The sequence below is a fragment of the Astatotilapia calliptera genome, chromosome 17 (genome assembly GCF_964374335.1).
Source record: "Astatotilapia calliptera chromosome 17, fAstCal68.1, whole genome shotgun sequence".
Classification (NCBI taxonomy): Eukaryota; Metazoa; Chordata; class Actinopteri; order Cichliformes; family Cichlidae; genus Astatotilapia; species Astatotilapia calliptera.
The window spans coordinates 37,498,340-37,513,444 of NC_137438.1; the positions used below are offsets into that span (position 1 = coordinate 37,498,340).

The following is a 15,105-nucleotide window of genomic DNA, read 5'->3' on the forward strand; positions in this document are numbered from 1 at the left end:
CCTCCTTAGCATTGTGTAAAACACATACCTCACTGCTCCAGACCTGTAAGCTTCTGCTTTTATAGAGGTGGTCACACTTGCTGATAATCAGTTAATCAAATGCTTTTAATTAGGAGCACACAGTTGCTACACACCCTACTAATTCCTACGGATTTAGTATGGGTGTATTTAATTTTTTCGCACATTGAATCTGCATTGTGGATTAGTTTTTGTCAGATATAAAATGATGCAGTATGTGCATCAGATGTCGTTCATCTGATGTTGCATTTTATTAATTTTAAGATACATTAAGCACTAGATTATTTTTTGCTGCTCTAATATGTAAAACCATACCATTAAAGAGGGTGTAATTTCTTTTCACCATTACTGTAGCTTTCAGAGTTTCTTGACATTTGGGTTAATAAACCAAAGCTAAAAAAGCTTTGTGACTCATAATAAATAGCATCAAAACTACCTTGAATGTATTCATTGCCTGTTTGTGTGGATTGTATCCTGTGGATGTTTCATTAAAGTCTACGTTTCCCTCCTGGTCAGAGAAATTCAAACATTCCAGAAAGAGAGGAACACTTATGTTTGAACTATTCCGACTATTCCTTCCACAGCATGTCTTTCATCCTGTCTTCCTTCTTTCACTCCATCGCAGCAGATGGCCCCGCCCCTCCCTGAGCCTGGTTCTGCTGGAGGTTTCTTCCTGTTAAAATGGAGTTTTTCCTTCCCTCTGTCGCCAAAGCGCTTGCACAGGGGTCATATGATTGTTGGGTTTTTCTCTGTATGTATTATTGTAGGGTCTACCTTACAATATAAAGTGCCTTGAAGCTTTTGTTGTGATTTGGCGCTGTATAAATAAAACTGAATTGAATTGAAATGTTTATCATGTGGCTTTTTATTAATAATGTGTTAATCTAAACAATAGAAACATGCAATCATCATGTACACAAGTAGATATTTGAAAGTGCTTTCTACTTTTTACTGAGTCACTGGAAAAATAAAAACATTATTGTCTCGCTGACAACTCAGTTCCTTTGGTCTCATTTCTTATGAAGTCAGATGAGTACAATCCTGGATTTGAGCTTTACAGCAGCTTTGTTGTGAAATTCTTCAGCTGTATCGGTCATTAAAAAGATGAGACACGGGTATTGTTGTCAAATTTCCCTACTGCAGGTTTATTGATTCCATCCTCCTTGTTTGGCTGACCAACATTGTCTGTTCCTCCCATGACCTAAGGAAGGAAAAGTATAAGACAGAATTGAGCGCCTGTCATCAGTCGGTTGCTTTTGATACCTTTGCTCTTCAGCACGTACCCCATCTTTGACACGTTTGAACAGGTGATAAGAAAGAGTGTCTTCTTTCATTAGCATAAGTCTTGGGTCCACCGTCTCCCTCAATCCCCCTGAAATGATGAGTGGAAGAACAAAACCAAAACGTCCTTATGAAACAATAAGAAAATGAGATCACAGATCCATTCCCAAGTACAGGTAATTAATGACAAAATCTTTATTTATTTTATTTCATTTTTTTGTACCTGTCAAGAGACTGATGATTATTCCAACAATAACAGATGTTAAACCTCCAATGACACAGAAGTAAAGGTAGGATGGAGAGTGCCACTGAACCGCATGTCTGGTGGTGAGAGATTAGTAGATATCTTGTTAACAAATGTCTTATTAATGTAATTACACCATATTATGAAAGTATTCTGAAGGCTACAAAGGAATTTGTGAAGACAGTTTGCAAATGAAAAATATATTCAACAAGACTACAGTGCCACTGCGAGCTTGGCTAAAAACCAGCAGTAGGATACTTGGCACATTTATGCTTTCCACCAGGTTTATTATCATTATTATTATTATTATTATTATTATTAATGACCTCACAACACTGCCTTTTACTCACTTTTTTAAAATCATATGGCTTTTTTTTACTTTACTATACTTTCGTTTATTATAGGAAAGCTCGGTCATCCCATCTCACCAGGCAATATTTCATTCATTCATTCATTCAAGACAGACTAGACCACACTTACATGTCATCAGTATTCTGTCCTGGGGTTGTGGTAAAAAGACTTGGTTCTGTTGGCAGTGGGGTAGTCCAATTGAAACTGCTACCAGTAGTAAAGTTACAACCCTCAGTGCTCAGAAAGAGAGGTCGGGTCATCTCAGGAGGAGAAGGGGATATCATCCCTATAATGCTCACAGAGACAGCTGCAGCCAATCCTGTCACGAGACCACATAGACCTCCCTGTGGACAAATATCAGAATCTTTATTGCCATTGCGCTTTTGAACAACAAAAACTGCATGTAAACCCATTCAGTACAAGTGGAAGGGGGCACTGTTAAGAGAAACAAGTATTGTTCTGGCTCCTTAAGAGTCACCACTCATGTTATGTAGTGTTATACAAGTTCATGCAATCTTTATTCGTTTCTGGCACACTGTTCATTTTATTTTGACATTCTACCGGAAGTGCTACTTCTCATTACTTCCTGTCTAACGGGAGAAGGACAGTTTGCTACTCCTGTGCCTGTCTATGCTGCCTCTTAAGTAGTAATGTTGTGTTTTACCGGTGAATGTTTAGCACTAACTGCCGTGTGTTTTTTGTGATATTTTGAGAAAGTAAATTGACTCAATGATGTGCTTTATTAGTCATTAGCCTAAATGCTAATTAGCGCTAGCTAACCGCTAACGTTAGCTTGTTAGCTTGTTTCGTTCTGCTTTGCTTTGCATAGTAACAGGTCATAGCAACTTCTAATTGTAAGAATGTTTGCTTATATTAGCTCACATGGGATATTTTGTGTTTATTTACAGTTTTACCATTCATGTATTTCAAGAAAGCCATGCTATGCATCCAATCAAATGAATCCACCAGAAAGGAACAACGGTGTGGTTTTTCTACATGGGATGATGGTTGTCTGTCTGCCTAGTTAAGTGCGAGGGCAGAACAAGTATAGATGTACAATAAATTTTAAACAAAGAAAAAAAAAAATAGTACGTACAAGTCTGTATACAAGAATGTACAAGTGAGAATACGGTTGCCACACAGTGCTTCAGTCCTCAGAATATTGCACAGTTCCTTCGAAATATTGCACAATTAAAAGACGAACAAGAATATTACACAGTTAAAAAGAAAAAAAATATTGCACAGTTGAAGGTTGTGTTTTTGCAGTGGCTTATCTCCCAAGTGTATTTATAAATGCAACAGCCCTGGCGTATGTGCTGTTTCTGTCTGTTTGTTTTGGCCTTAATTGTCCAGTACCGCCTTCCTGAGGGTAACAGCTGGAACAGGTGATGTGTGGGGTGGGATGTGTCCTTCTGGATGCTGTAGGCTTTCCTGTGGCAGCAGGACCTGTACACCTCCTCCAGGGAAGAGTACAGCTCTTGATCACAGCTGATGATCCTCTGTGCTGTGTTGATGACCCTCTGGAGTGATGCTTACTCCTAAGCAATACTGCTGGCAAACCACACTGGGATGCAGTATGTCAGTGTACTTTCAATGGAGCACCTGTAGAAGGACACTAGCAGCTCCTTGGCTAAGGCGTTGTTCTTCAGGACGCTCAGGAAGTGGAGTCGCTGCTGTGCCTACTTGATCATAGCTGTGGTGTTTGTTTTCCAGGACAGGTCACCACCCAGGTGCAGGCCCAGGAGTCAGAGACCCTCTCCAAACAGTCCCCATTAATGTGTATGGGCTGGGGGTCAGATTTGTTCCTTCTGAGGTCAACTACTATTTCTTTGGGTTTTTTTTGGTATTGACGACCAGATTGTTTCAGCTGCACCTTGATGACATATTTTCGACTTCATCCCTGTATGCAGACTCATCTCCCGTCATGATGAGCCCAATCACAGTTGTGTCATCAGCAAACTTGTTAAAGTTAATATTTACAGCATACGAATGTTGGATGGGTGGGTGGGGGGTGCAGTCGTGAGTGTATAGAGCGTACAGCAGGGGACTCGGCACACATCCCTGAGTTTGGTCATTATTATTTTTATCCTGCTGTTAACATTTTTTTTAAAACATTAAGCATTTAATAAAGTGTTTTTTAATACTGTTAATAAGAAAAATGCTCCCGTACTATGTTATACGATGATAAATTGATGTTAGGTTGATTTAGGAAAATACCAAAATGAGAATGGACTTACTTTGGAGTTGACAAATGGACAGAGGACACCCAAACTGAACAGACCGAGTAAAGGACCCCCAGTGACCCCACCAATGATGGACACTGCCTGTTTGAAGAGACCTGCAGCTCAAAAAACACTTTAAGAATGGTCGTATTTACTGAGGTGAAAAATGTACTTATTTACGTAACTAACATGCTTTCTAATAAACAACAACAACGTTCCTGGATGTGTTTGCCTGAACACATTGACAGCTCTGCATTAACAGATCCCTCTACCTGCATCATATGTCCCATGAGTGATGCCAGTCCAGCCATGGCAACGCATACAATTCCAAAAAACACACCTGCAAAAACATCACATCACAAAATGACATTTTTATCGACTACCAGCCGCATCCATGTAGCAGTAATTAATCTAATATAACATGCAGTCTGTGTTATAAACAAACAACAGGAAACTCGTTATTTACTCAGCCCTTTGGAGATTAAGAGAAGCTTTTTCTCAGATAGTTTAATGCGTGGTTTGATCAGGTCCTCCGTGGTCACTGCAGCCATTGCGTTGATTGAAGTAGAAACTGTGCTGAACATGAAGAAATGAACCATGTTTACTCTGGACTAATGGACATAACTGACACTTCAAATGTGGCACAGCTTTAAATGTTACATGCAACATGAATAAAAATATATCAAATTATGTTGTATGAACCTCAGAGAGGCACAATAGACTGCAGCAAAAAATAGTCCTGGAAGACCTTGGTGATCTGCCAAGATATCCATCACCAAATAAGGCAACAGCTGTAAAGGGAAAAAAAGATTTTTATTTTAAGATCATAAAATAACTTGAATAAAAACAAACATCCTGTGGTTTCTTTGTTTATGTGTATGTACCTGATCAGGTGATGAAACTTGTCCAGCTTTCCATGGGTCACAGTTCTTATAGAACGAATAAAGACACAGCCCTGAAATCACTGACGATGTCAGGGTGCAAACTAGGCCTAACACGTTGATGAAGAGAGCTCTGAAAAAACACAACACGAAAAAGTGACGTATGCAAACAAAAATCAGTGTAGCATAGCAAACGAGATTATATTTCTTATCACTGTATGCTGATGATGTCTAAAACGATAACTCAATATGAAGAATGTGAATGAAGTTGGAGTTAATTGAATAAGGATCCATTATTTTTGTTTCATTTATTTTATTTACTTATCTTTTCTCCTCGTTACTATGTGGAGTGTAGGGCCGTGCAGAGAGGTTTAAAGGGGCGGGTGCTCAAAGTTAAAAAGGGGCACATTGAACCAGGTTGAATAACAACAACACACATTCATCAAGAATCTAATATGGGAAGGGCAGGGCTGTGTTGATCTGAGACTGTAGACATTAAAAAGTCCATAGGAGAGATGGTAGCTGATTAAACAAGTGTCATGAGATAATAACAAAATGCAAAGATTGGTGACAGCGCTTGGAACCATAAGGCAACAAAAAACTGTGAGAAATAATTTAGGCTCTGCCTGTGATTCACTCTTTGCTTCTCTTCTTCCTTCCTTCCCATCATTTCATATATCACTCTCCACTTGCTGTCTATCTGAGAACAAGGCACAACTTGCTATTGCAATAAACTATAATCTAATTATCCACACCTAACAACTCTTGCACTTAATCTATAATAAAATGATGACAGAAAAATGTTATAGCACTGCCTTTAGTAGCCTCACACAGCTCCTGCTGTTTCCTCCTCATGTCCTTACCAGGCATGTCTGGACAATGTTATATCATGAGTAATATTTTTTTTAAAAATCCATCTAAATAAAACACACACATGCACGCACACACAATGACATTTTAGACCTTCTTCAGAATACTGTATATACTATGGGCATCATGGTGCTGATCCAGAATCTTTTTTTTTAAATTTATTTATTACTAGAGCTACAATAATAAAGCAATGAGGAGGGGGAAGTAATAAATATGAAATAATGTCATTATGATGATTCCATTTGTTTCACTATCCACTCTGTGCAGGGGCAAAGCTTATTACATTTTTAAACTATAGAGATACAATCATTTTACTGCTGTAAAATCCAAATTTTGTCTTATTTAAAATATAAATCTAATATAATCTGCTTCTTAATGTATGTTCTTTAAAATACAGCGTGTGTTTTTTTAATGTATTATAATTATTATAATGCATAATTATGTGGACATGTGTAACCCCTGGTCAGCTTCTCTTTCCAGCGCTGTGTGAATAAAACTCTCTGGACTCGAAGTGGGTAGAGCTCAGGCGTGATTTATTCCCCTGCAATAACATGGGACATGAATAACCATGGGTTTCAGCAACAGGATTCCGCCCAAACACAGCGAAAGCTTCATTGCTACTAACTATAGGCTTATGATCGTATAGTGGAACTCTTAGTTTTCCCAAATAAATAAAAACAAATATTGATTGAAAAATAAAATGGCAACAATACTTATCACGGAAAATAAAATAGAAACATTACTGCGTTGTGGTTTAGATAACAAAAGAAAAATTAATTCACTTAAATGCACATTCATGTAAATATAAATAAACCAAAGCCAAAATTCCCTTTTACGTACAATAGTAAATGGAACAATGCTGCCATCTACTGGGCAAACTTAATAAGCAATATGTATTAAACAGAATTAGCCTGCAGCTCAACCATATACATGTTTCAAAGTACACATACCTGCAATAACATGGGACATGAATAACCATGGGTTTCAGCAACAGGATTCCGCCCAAACTATTGAGAGAAGTTTCAAAATTATTAGACACGACAGCCTCCTCTAGCTGTTAGCCGCTAGCTCCACGTGTCCATTTTTCTTACCGTCTAATCTATTAACTGCAAAACACGGTCATAAACCTGAAATCTACTCAAATACTACCGTATGGGCAGTTCATGCAGTTAGTGCACTGTCATATTAGCTTCAATGAGGATTTTCAAATATGTTTTAAACTCATGCTCTGTGAGAGCGGACGGAGAGGAACTTACCACAGCGAAAGCTTCATTGCTACTAACGATAGGCTTAGGGGGTAGCCCGTTTACCAGTAGCAGACTTCCGCTGCGGATTTTCAAAATAAAAGTTCCAAAATAAACCCATGGTTGCGATCCCAAGTTTAACAGGAATTTAACAACAACAAAACCATATCCATTCTTTTACATCGTTACACATGCATATTAGATCGTTTTTTAGTGAAATATAATCCCTCCAGAAAGGCAGGAAAAGCCCGGAAACTTACTTTAAAACTAAATATGTTCTAAATACTTTAAAACTAAATATGTTCCCTAAAACGGTGACAGAGCTACAGACCCATGACAGCCTTACACAGGTAGCCAGCAGCTATGACCAGCACTACCTGTGCAGTTAATAAAAGGACAGGTAATGTTTGTCGCGCTGTTGCACACACAGCACGCTCGTTTGTTTCAGTTCGTCATTTGACACAAGACATCTTACCAACGTGTACGTAATAAGCTAATACTCCTGGGTGCTACACACTACAGTGTGCGCTGTACACCTACTTACTGGTTTTGTCGCATCAGTCTGTGTCTCTGAGATAACTTGTGTTTCTCCTACAGCTCCGGACCGCTAAAAATGCGCGTGCTCTTTGTGAGCTCGTTCCCGTCTCGTAACCAGCGCGTTCTGCCGTCGAGGGCGATCATTGGTTAAATGTGATCATGTGACTGATGCAAGCCAGATCCTTTTATTTAGCAAAACTGTGATTAATAGTTAAATATTATTGTTGAGGGGCACAGACAGGACTCCGCACGCACACACACATAAAAAAAAATATTTTTTTTTTAAAAAGTTGCCTTATCAAAAGGGCACCCATCAGGAAAGGGGCGGGTGCTCAAGCCCCTCTAGCCCCCCCTCTGCACGTGCCTGGTGGAGTGGTATATTCTGATTGTAAATTTGTTGTTTGGTTTGAGTTAGGACTGGAAATAAGTGTTAATGTTAGTTTGTTCCTTGACTTTTGGTGCCCACTTGCGAAATAAGTTGGATTGTAGATAGGGGGCAGGGTTTAATAAGAATATATTCTTCTGCCTGCTCCTTTTCACACATGGTTGCAGTGCTTTACTGACAGAAAGTGTAGTTGGTTTGTTTGAAAGAACTAACTGTGGAAACTGTTGACCAAGTGTGAAATAAATAATTAAATTAAATTAAATTAAATTAAATTAAATTAAATTAAATTAAATTATGTCATCATTTATAATAGCTTCATAGCTATCTTTTCCGAGTTTATGATAAGAACGTGTCATTTGCCAGCAAACCCCACCAATGTAGTGTCTTTGGCTGAATCAGAATTTACATAGATGTGGAAATAGACGTGTCATATATTGTTGCTTTTTTTAAAAAATTTTTTTTATTATTATTATTTTAATTATTAGTTTTGCAAGCTAAACAGGAAGGAAGGAATACATTCCTTTGAATCACTCACAATCTGGCATGTTTAATGCTCTTGCAGGAGTTGTATCTCTGAACTTGAGGTTGGTAGGTCCCATAAACTGCACTCCAACCAACTGTCCCTCCGATGACTAGTGTCCAAAAAGTGTGTCTTCTCAGAGGGTTTATGTCAAAGCTGGGATTACACAATGAAAGGATGATTTTAGTATAACACACACACACACACACACACACACACACACACACACACACACACACACACACACACACACACACACACACACACACACACACACACATATACTCACTCCACAAAGTTAATTCTTCCTCCTTCTTGGGCATCTGACAAGATAGTGGAGATTCCTCCTTTTAAGATCACACATTTGATTATAACAGACATGTAGCCTGCAAACATTATTCCAATCTGGAAGAAAAATCAGAGATTTGTTTGGTTGGCAGATCTGTATTCTGTAACTATGTTGACAGATTTTGGTCCCAGTTATCAAATTCTTGCTAATTTACATGAATACTGCAAAGAATCAAGACATGACTCAAACGTGGCTGTGGTGTCGATAAAATTAGACTGAAACCTGATTGCAATTTAATTCAGTTTTACTTACATAGCAATGGAATATATTTATATGGTTCCAAATCATAACAAAAGGACATTATATTGTAAGATAAAGACCCTACAATCCAGAGAAAACGCCAGCAATCAAATGGCAGTGTGAACCAAAAAACTCCCTTTTAACAGGAAGAAACGTGAACGTCAGGAAGGGGCAGCCATCTACCACAACTATTTGGAGGCATTTGTGTATTTTTTTTTCGTTTTATTTGATCCAGAACCCTACCTGAACAACATCTGTCCACACCACAGCTTTCAGGCCACCCTGTAACAAACGCCACAAAACAAGAAAAATCTCTGTCAAAAAGGTTAGGAAGCTGTATTAATGAACAGAATGCATAACGTGGAAATATGTGACCGTATTCTGTAGTAGAACATTTTCAGAAAGCACAAGTGATGGGAATAACGGCGTCACTAACGACGTTACTTTTTTCAGTAACAAGTACATTAATAAGGGGGGGACAGGACAATGGACAGGCGAAGGAAAAGTGCCAGAGATTACTAACAACTAATGCATCCACAGGCAGCTGTATACCTCTGTTTAATCTGCAGTGGAGCAAAGTGAAAATTTGTCCTGTCTGAAGAGTCACATTTTTTGTGGAGACTGTTGAAAAGCTGAAGTCCTAGATTACCCATGAATGAGAAAACACTGTGCTCTGTAAACTACAACAACTGGTTTCTAAGCTTTCAAATGTTTGCAGACTTTTAGAAAAAAAAAAAACCAGGTGACGCAACACATTATGCAATCACGGTTTCAACTTTTGACCCTTAGTGATTGCAGGTGAAAACATCAAATTTTAAAAATGGGCACATATTTTTCATGAAACAAAACAAATCATTTGAATTAAATCATCCAAATGAAAACGTCAAGAAATCAGAGGTGATGTTAAATGAGAGATATTTTGTTTTAAAGGGTAAATGGGAAGGGACCTCGTGAATTTTAGGAAAATGTAAATATTCTCATTTAATCTCTGCTGAATGTGAAAGTGGGGGTCTCTTAAGGTTCCTGGCTTAGTGATGCTCGATGAGGTTCGACTGACAATGTGATGCACTGCAGTGTGTGTGTCGTATGTAATAAATGTTTTACTAACCAGTGCACAATACAAAGTACAAACAGTGGCTGTCGAAATAATCCCACCCCACAGGTTCATACCAGTCACTGCAAAAAGAAGGGAAATTCATTAACAGGGGAAACACTCTTGTTCAAGATCCCTTCACGAACTTAACTGCTGTGAACTGGAGCTGACATACCTTGGTTCAAAGCCAGAGCTGGAGCATAAATTACAAGTCCAGTGTAGAGCAACTGTGGCAAAAAGTTAGAAAGTCACAGCAACAACATGTCTCTGCTGATACCAACGTAGTTTTATGTGCAGAAGTCAAAGCACTACAAAGATTGAACCACTGGCTTCTTACTGCGTTAAAAAAGAAGATCAGCATTCCCAGGAGACGAGTGGCTCTGCTGAAACGCAGCTCCAGATACTTGGCAGAGACCAGACAGAGAAAAGACGCATATTGATACTGATACATGAAACTTCTAGTTCCCCTCACTCCCTCCAAAGCTAGTACTTTGTACACTTACTGACAGGTGTAGCCCAGCCAACAGTTTAAAATATAGCAAAAATAATGTTGAAAACAAAACCACAGTTACCTCATATGTGCTGTTGATGGCCAGTCTGTAGAAAACTGGGAGAAAGACTTCGGATGTGTACACCACTGCTATTACATAGGAAATACTTAAATAGCCAAATATGGCTCCGTAGCGATACACCTACGGACAGGTTGAAAAAGATTTATGGAAACACAAAATAGCAAAACAGCTGGTTGGCTGGTGAAACTTTGCCGGAGATCATTTGAAACGCTGATGCTGCTGATACTGAACGAGCTTTGGAGCAACATATGAACAGTGCTGAACTCTGGTGAGTAACACGAAAACTTTAAATTCGTTATTTGATTTGTTTGAAATTGAAAGCGGTGCACTCAAAGTAATGCTCGGTTAGCTGACTCCAGCCGTCTTCTAATGCACAGAAATCACAGTTTTACGCATTTTATAAAATTCTAATTTAAGCTCTGAATAAATGTTTGTGCGCTGAGGAAGCTGAGTGCAGATCCAGGACAGTCCCGACACGTTACCTCGGCTGGGTTGGAGAGCACAGTGACGGATGATATGTAGCTGGCAGTGAGGGACATGGAGACAGCCAGGGCATTGAGTTTTCGGCCCCCAGTTAAAAAGTCCCTGGAGTTTCCTTGTCTCCTGCTTCTCCAGGCGTAATAAAAACCAACAGCAGCAGACAGGAGCAGAACGACAGCAAACACCACATAGTCTGCTGCCACGAGCAAGTGAGCATCCCCAGACATTTTATCAGTCGGAGCAAAACTGAAATAAAGCTAAAGCGTTTATCAGGCAGTGCTTTGTAGATCACTGGGAAGGCGGTGTCATCACCTCCAGGTAGTCTATTAAACTGTAAGATAAATTATTCCAGACGGTGCGCGCACGCATCCTTTCAGGTTAAGCTCAAAGTTAATGAATAAAGTCTAGAATTTAGAGTTTGAACCCAAACACATAACACTTGGGTAGCAATAGTGCTTTGTGCCACCACCAGAAAACTATCAGAAAACTGGATGCATGTGGCTGGTGGATGTCAGACAGGGACGTGCTCTTTGTCCTGGGATTTGGTTCATTTCTGCAAATTACACTGTGTTTCAATTCAATTCAATTCAATTTTATTTATATAGCGCCAAATCACAACAAAAGTCGCCTCAAGGCGCTTCATAGATACAGAGAAAAACCCAACAATCATATGACCCCCTATGAGCAAGCACTTTGGCGACAGTGGGAAGGAAAAACTCCCTTTTAACAGGAAGAAACCTCCGGCAGAACCAGGCTCAGGGAGGGGCGGGGCCATCTGCTGCGACCGGTTGGGGTGAGAGAAGGAAGACAGGATAAAAGACATGCTGTGGAAGAGAGACAGAGGTTAATAACAGATATGATTCAATGCAGAGAGGTCTGTTAATACATAGTGAGTGAGAAAGGTGACTGGAAAGGAAAAACTCAATGCATCATGGGAATCCCCGGCAGCCTGCGTCTATTGCAGCATAACTAAGGGAGGATTCAGGGTCACCTGGTCCAGCCCTAACTATATGCTTTAGCAAAAAGGAAAGTTTGAAGCCTAATCTTGAAAGTAGAGATAGTGTCTGTCTCCTGAATCCAAACTGGAAGCTGGTTCCACAGAAGAGGGGCCTGAAAACTGAAGGCTCTGCCTCCCATTCTACTTTTAAATAGGAACAACAAGTAGGCCTGCAGAGCGAGAGCGAAGTGCTCTAATAGGGTGATATGGTGATATGGGCCTGATTATTTAAGACCTTGTATGTGAGGAGCAGGATTTTGAATTCAATTCTGGATTTAACAGGAAGCCAATGAAGGGAAGCCAAAACAGGAGAAATCTGCTCTCTCTTTCTAGTCCCTGTCAGGACTCTTCCTGCAGCATTTTGGATTAGCTGAAGGCTTTTCAGGGAGTTTTTAGGACATCCTGATCATAATGAATTACAGTCGTCCAGCCTCAAAGTAATAAATGCATGAACTAGTTTTTCAGCGTCACTCTGAGACAGGATACTTCTAATTTTAGAGATGTTGCGCAAATAGAAGAAAGCAGTCTTACATATTTGTTTAATATGTGCATTAAAGGACATGTCTTGGTAAAAAATGACTCCAAGGTTCCTCATAGCGTTGCTGGAGGCCAAGGTAATGCCATCCAGCGTAAGAATCTGGTTAGATACCATATTTCTAAGATTTTCAGGGCCGAGTACAATAACCTCAGTTTGATCTGAAAGTTAGAGTTCATCCAGGTCTTTATGTCTTTAAGACATTCCTGCAGTTTAACTAACAGGTGTGTGTTATCTGGCTTCACAGATAGAAAGAGTTGTGTGTCATCTGCATAGCAATAAAAATGTATGCTATGTCTTTTAATGATGCTGCCTAGGGGAAGCATGTATAATGTAAACAGAATTGGTCCTAGCACTGAACCCTGTGGAACTCCATTATTAACCTTATCGTGTGAAGAGGACTCTCCATTTACATGCACAAACTGGAGTCTATTAGATAGATATGATACAAACCACTGCAGTACAGTACCTGTAATACCTACAGCATGTTCTAATCGCTCTAATAGGATATTATGGTCGACAGTATCGAACGCTGCACTGAGGTCTAACAGGACAAGCACAGAGATGAGTCCACTGTCAGAGGCCATAAGAAGATCATTTGTAACCTTCACTAAAGCTGTTTCTGTGCTGTGATGAGCTCTGAAACCTGACTGAAACTCTTCAAATAAGCCATTCCTCTGCAGATGATCTGTTAGCTGTTTGACAACTACTCTTTCAAGGAGTTTTGATATGAAAGGAAGGTTGGAGATTGGCCTAAAATTAGCTAAGACAGCTGGGTCTAGAGATGTTTTTTGAGTAAAGGTTTAACTACAGCCAGCTTGAAGGCCTGTGGTACATAGCCGATCATATTTAAGATTGAAGCATTAATTAATGGCAGGACTTCTTTGAGCAGTTTTGTAGGAATGGGACCTAAAAGACACATTGATAGTTTGGAGGAAGTAATTATTGAAGTTAACTCAGAAAGATCAATTGGAGAAAAAGAGTCTAACTTAACATCAATGGTACTTAAAGTAGCTGTAGATAATATTACATCTGTGAGATGATTATGGGTATTTTTTTCCTCTAATGGTTAAGATTTTATTTGTAAAGAAAGTCATGAAGTCATTACTAGTTAACATTAAAGGGATGGTTGGCTCAACAGTACTCTGACTTTTTGTCAGCCTGGCTACAGTGCTGAAGAGAAACCTGGGGTTGTTCTTATTTTCTTCAATCAGTGATGAGTAGTAAGATGTTCTGGCTTTGGCTAGGGCCTTTTGTTTTATAAAGCAGCAAACTATTTCTCCAGTCTAAACGATGATCTTCTAAATTTGTGACACACCATTTCCTCTCCACCTTAAGAATTATCTGCTTTAGGCTATGTGTTTGAGAATTATACCACGAAGTCAGGTACTTCAGATTTGAGGCCTTAGTTTTCACCGGAGCTACAGTATCCAGAGTCGTACGCAGTGAGGAGGTAAAATTATTAACAAGATAATCGACCTCTGTTGGAGTAGCGTTCAGGTAGCTGCTCTGCTCTGTGTTGGTACAGGGCATTGAAGATGATAACAGTGGGTAGATTATAGAATAGAATAGAATAGAATAGAATAGAATAGAATAGAATAGAATAGAATTCAACTTTATTGTCATTGCACATGCACAGGTACAGGGCAACGAAATGCAGTTTGCATCCATCCAGAAGTGCTTTAGTGATATAGATATATTACAATATATATTAGCAATAATATAGATATGTGAGTATATTACAGAAATGGGTCTATTATGGTATGTTATAATGTACACGGTATGAAGTATGTTGTGAATATTCTATAACTATAAGTATGTACAGGCTGTAGTGAGTACAAGCTATGTACAGGATATGAACAGGATATAAATATGAAAAAACTATACAGAATATGAAATAAATAACTTTACAGAATCTGGGATATACAGCTATACAGAAATGGGAACTATGCAAGTTGTAAACAGTTGTAGGATTAAAAATTATCGAATGTACAGAATGATTATTTACACAGAGCTATACAGTAGTGCAGTTAAGATAAGTGAGGGTGTAGATAGTTTCTACAGAGGCTATATAAAGTGCTAGTGGTTGTGAGTGGTGGTTCAGTCCATGTTATTATTGTGTTTGAGGGTACAGTTGTCCATTGTGGGTGTGTGTATGTTCAGTCCATGAGTTTAACGTGGGTCAGATGTCAGGAGGCAGAGTTCAGGAGTCTGACAGCTGTGGGGAAGAAGCTGTTCCGGTACCTGGTGGTCTTAGTCCGGAGGCTCCTGTGGCGCCTCCCAGAG

The 15,105-nt window shown here is 39.2% G+C and overlaps 1 protein-coding gene across 2 annotated transcripts; it reads right to left on the reverse strand.

The window, feature by feature from the left end:
* Positions 1-859: 859 nt before the first annotated feature.
* Positions 860-11,542, reverse strand: LOC145421527 (sodium-coupled monocarboxylate transporter 1-like). 2 transcript variants are annotated; one of them, XR_013902913.1, is made up of 17 exons: positions 11,290-11,542; positions 10,808-10,927; positions 10,573-10,638; positions 10,411-10,462; positions 10,251-10,318; positions 9,386-9,424; positions 8,843-8,958; positions 8,569-8,709; positions 5,001-5,130; positions 4,819-4,907; positions 4,583-4,692; positions 4,389-4,456; positions 4,132-4,232; positions 2,024-2,238; positions 1,523-1,620; positions 1,302-1,390; positions 860-1,219 (listed from the first exon to the last, which is right to left on the reverse strand). XR_013902913.1 is itself a non-coding variant. In XM_080291946.1 (17 exons), the coding sequence occupies exons 1-17, from the start codon at positions 11,512-11,514 to the stop codon at positions 1,115-1,117; spliced, it is 1,818 nt and encodes a 605-aa protein (XP_080148072.1). In that variant the 5' UTR covers positions 11,515-11,542; the 3' UTR covers positions 860-1,114. The 2 variants fall into 2 exon arrangements, 1 of the variants encoding a protein (XP_080148072.1); XM_080291946.1 differs by having other exon boundaries at positions 4,132-4,218.
* Between the last annotated feature and the right edge of the window lie 3,563 nt (positions 11,543-15,105).

What these genes read in the sequence shown, in the direction of transcription:
- LOC145421527 (XM_080291946.1), bottom strand. Translation starts at nt 11,514, where the DNA reads ATGTCTGGGGATGCTCACTTGCTCGTGGCAGCAGACTATGTGGTGTTT. An exon ending in TGCTCTCCAACCCAGCCGAG is followed by an intron (nt 10,928 to 11,289) that starts GTAACGTGTCGG and finishes ACCTGTCCGTAG; the next exon opens with GTGTATCGCTACGGAGCCAT. An exon ending in AAGTTTCATCACCTGATCAG is followed by an intron (nt 4,908 to 5,000) that starts GTACATACACAT and finishes TTCCCTTTACAG; the next exon opens with CTGTTGCCTTATTTGGTGAT.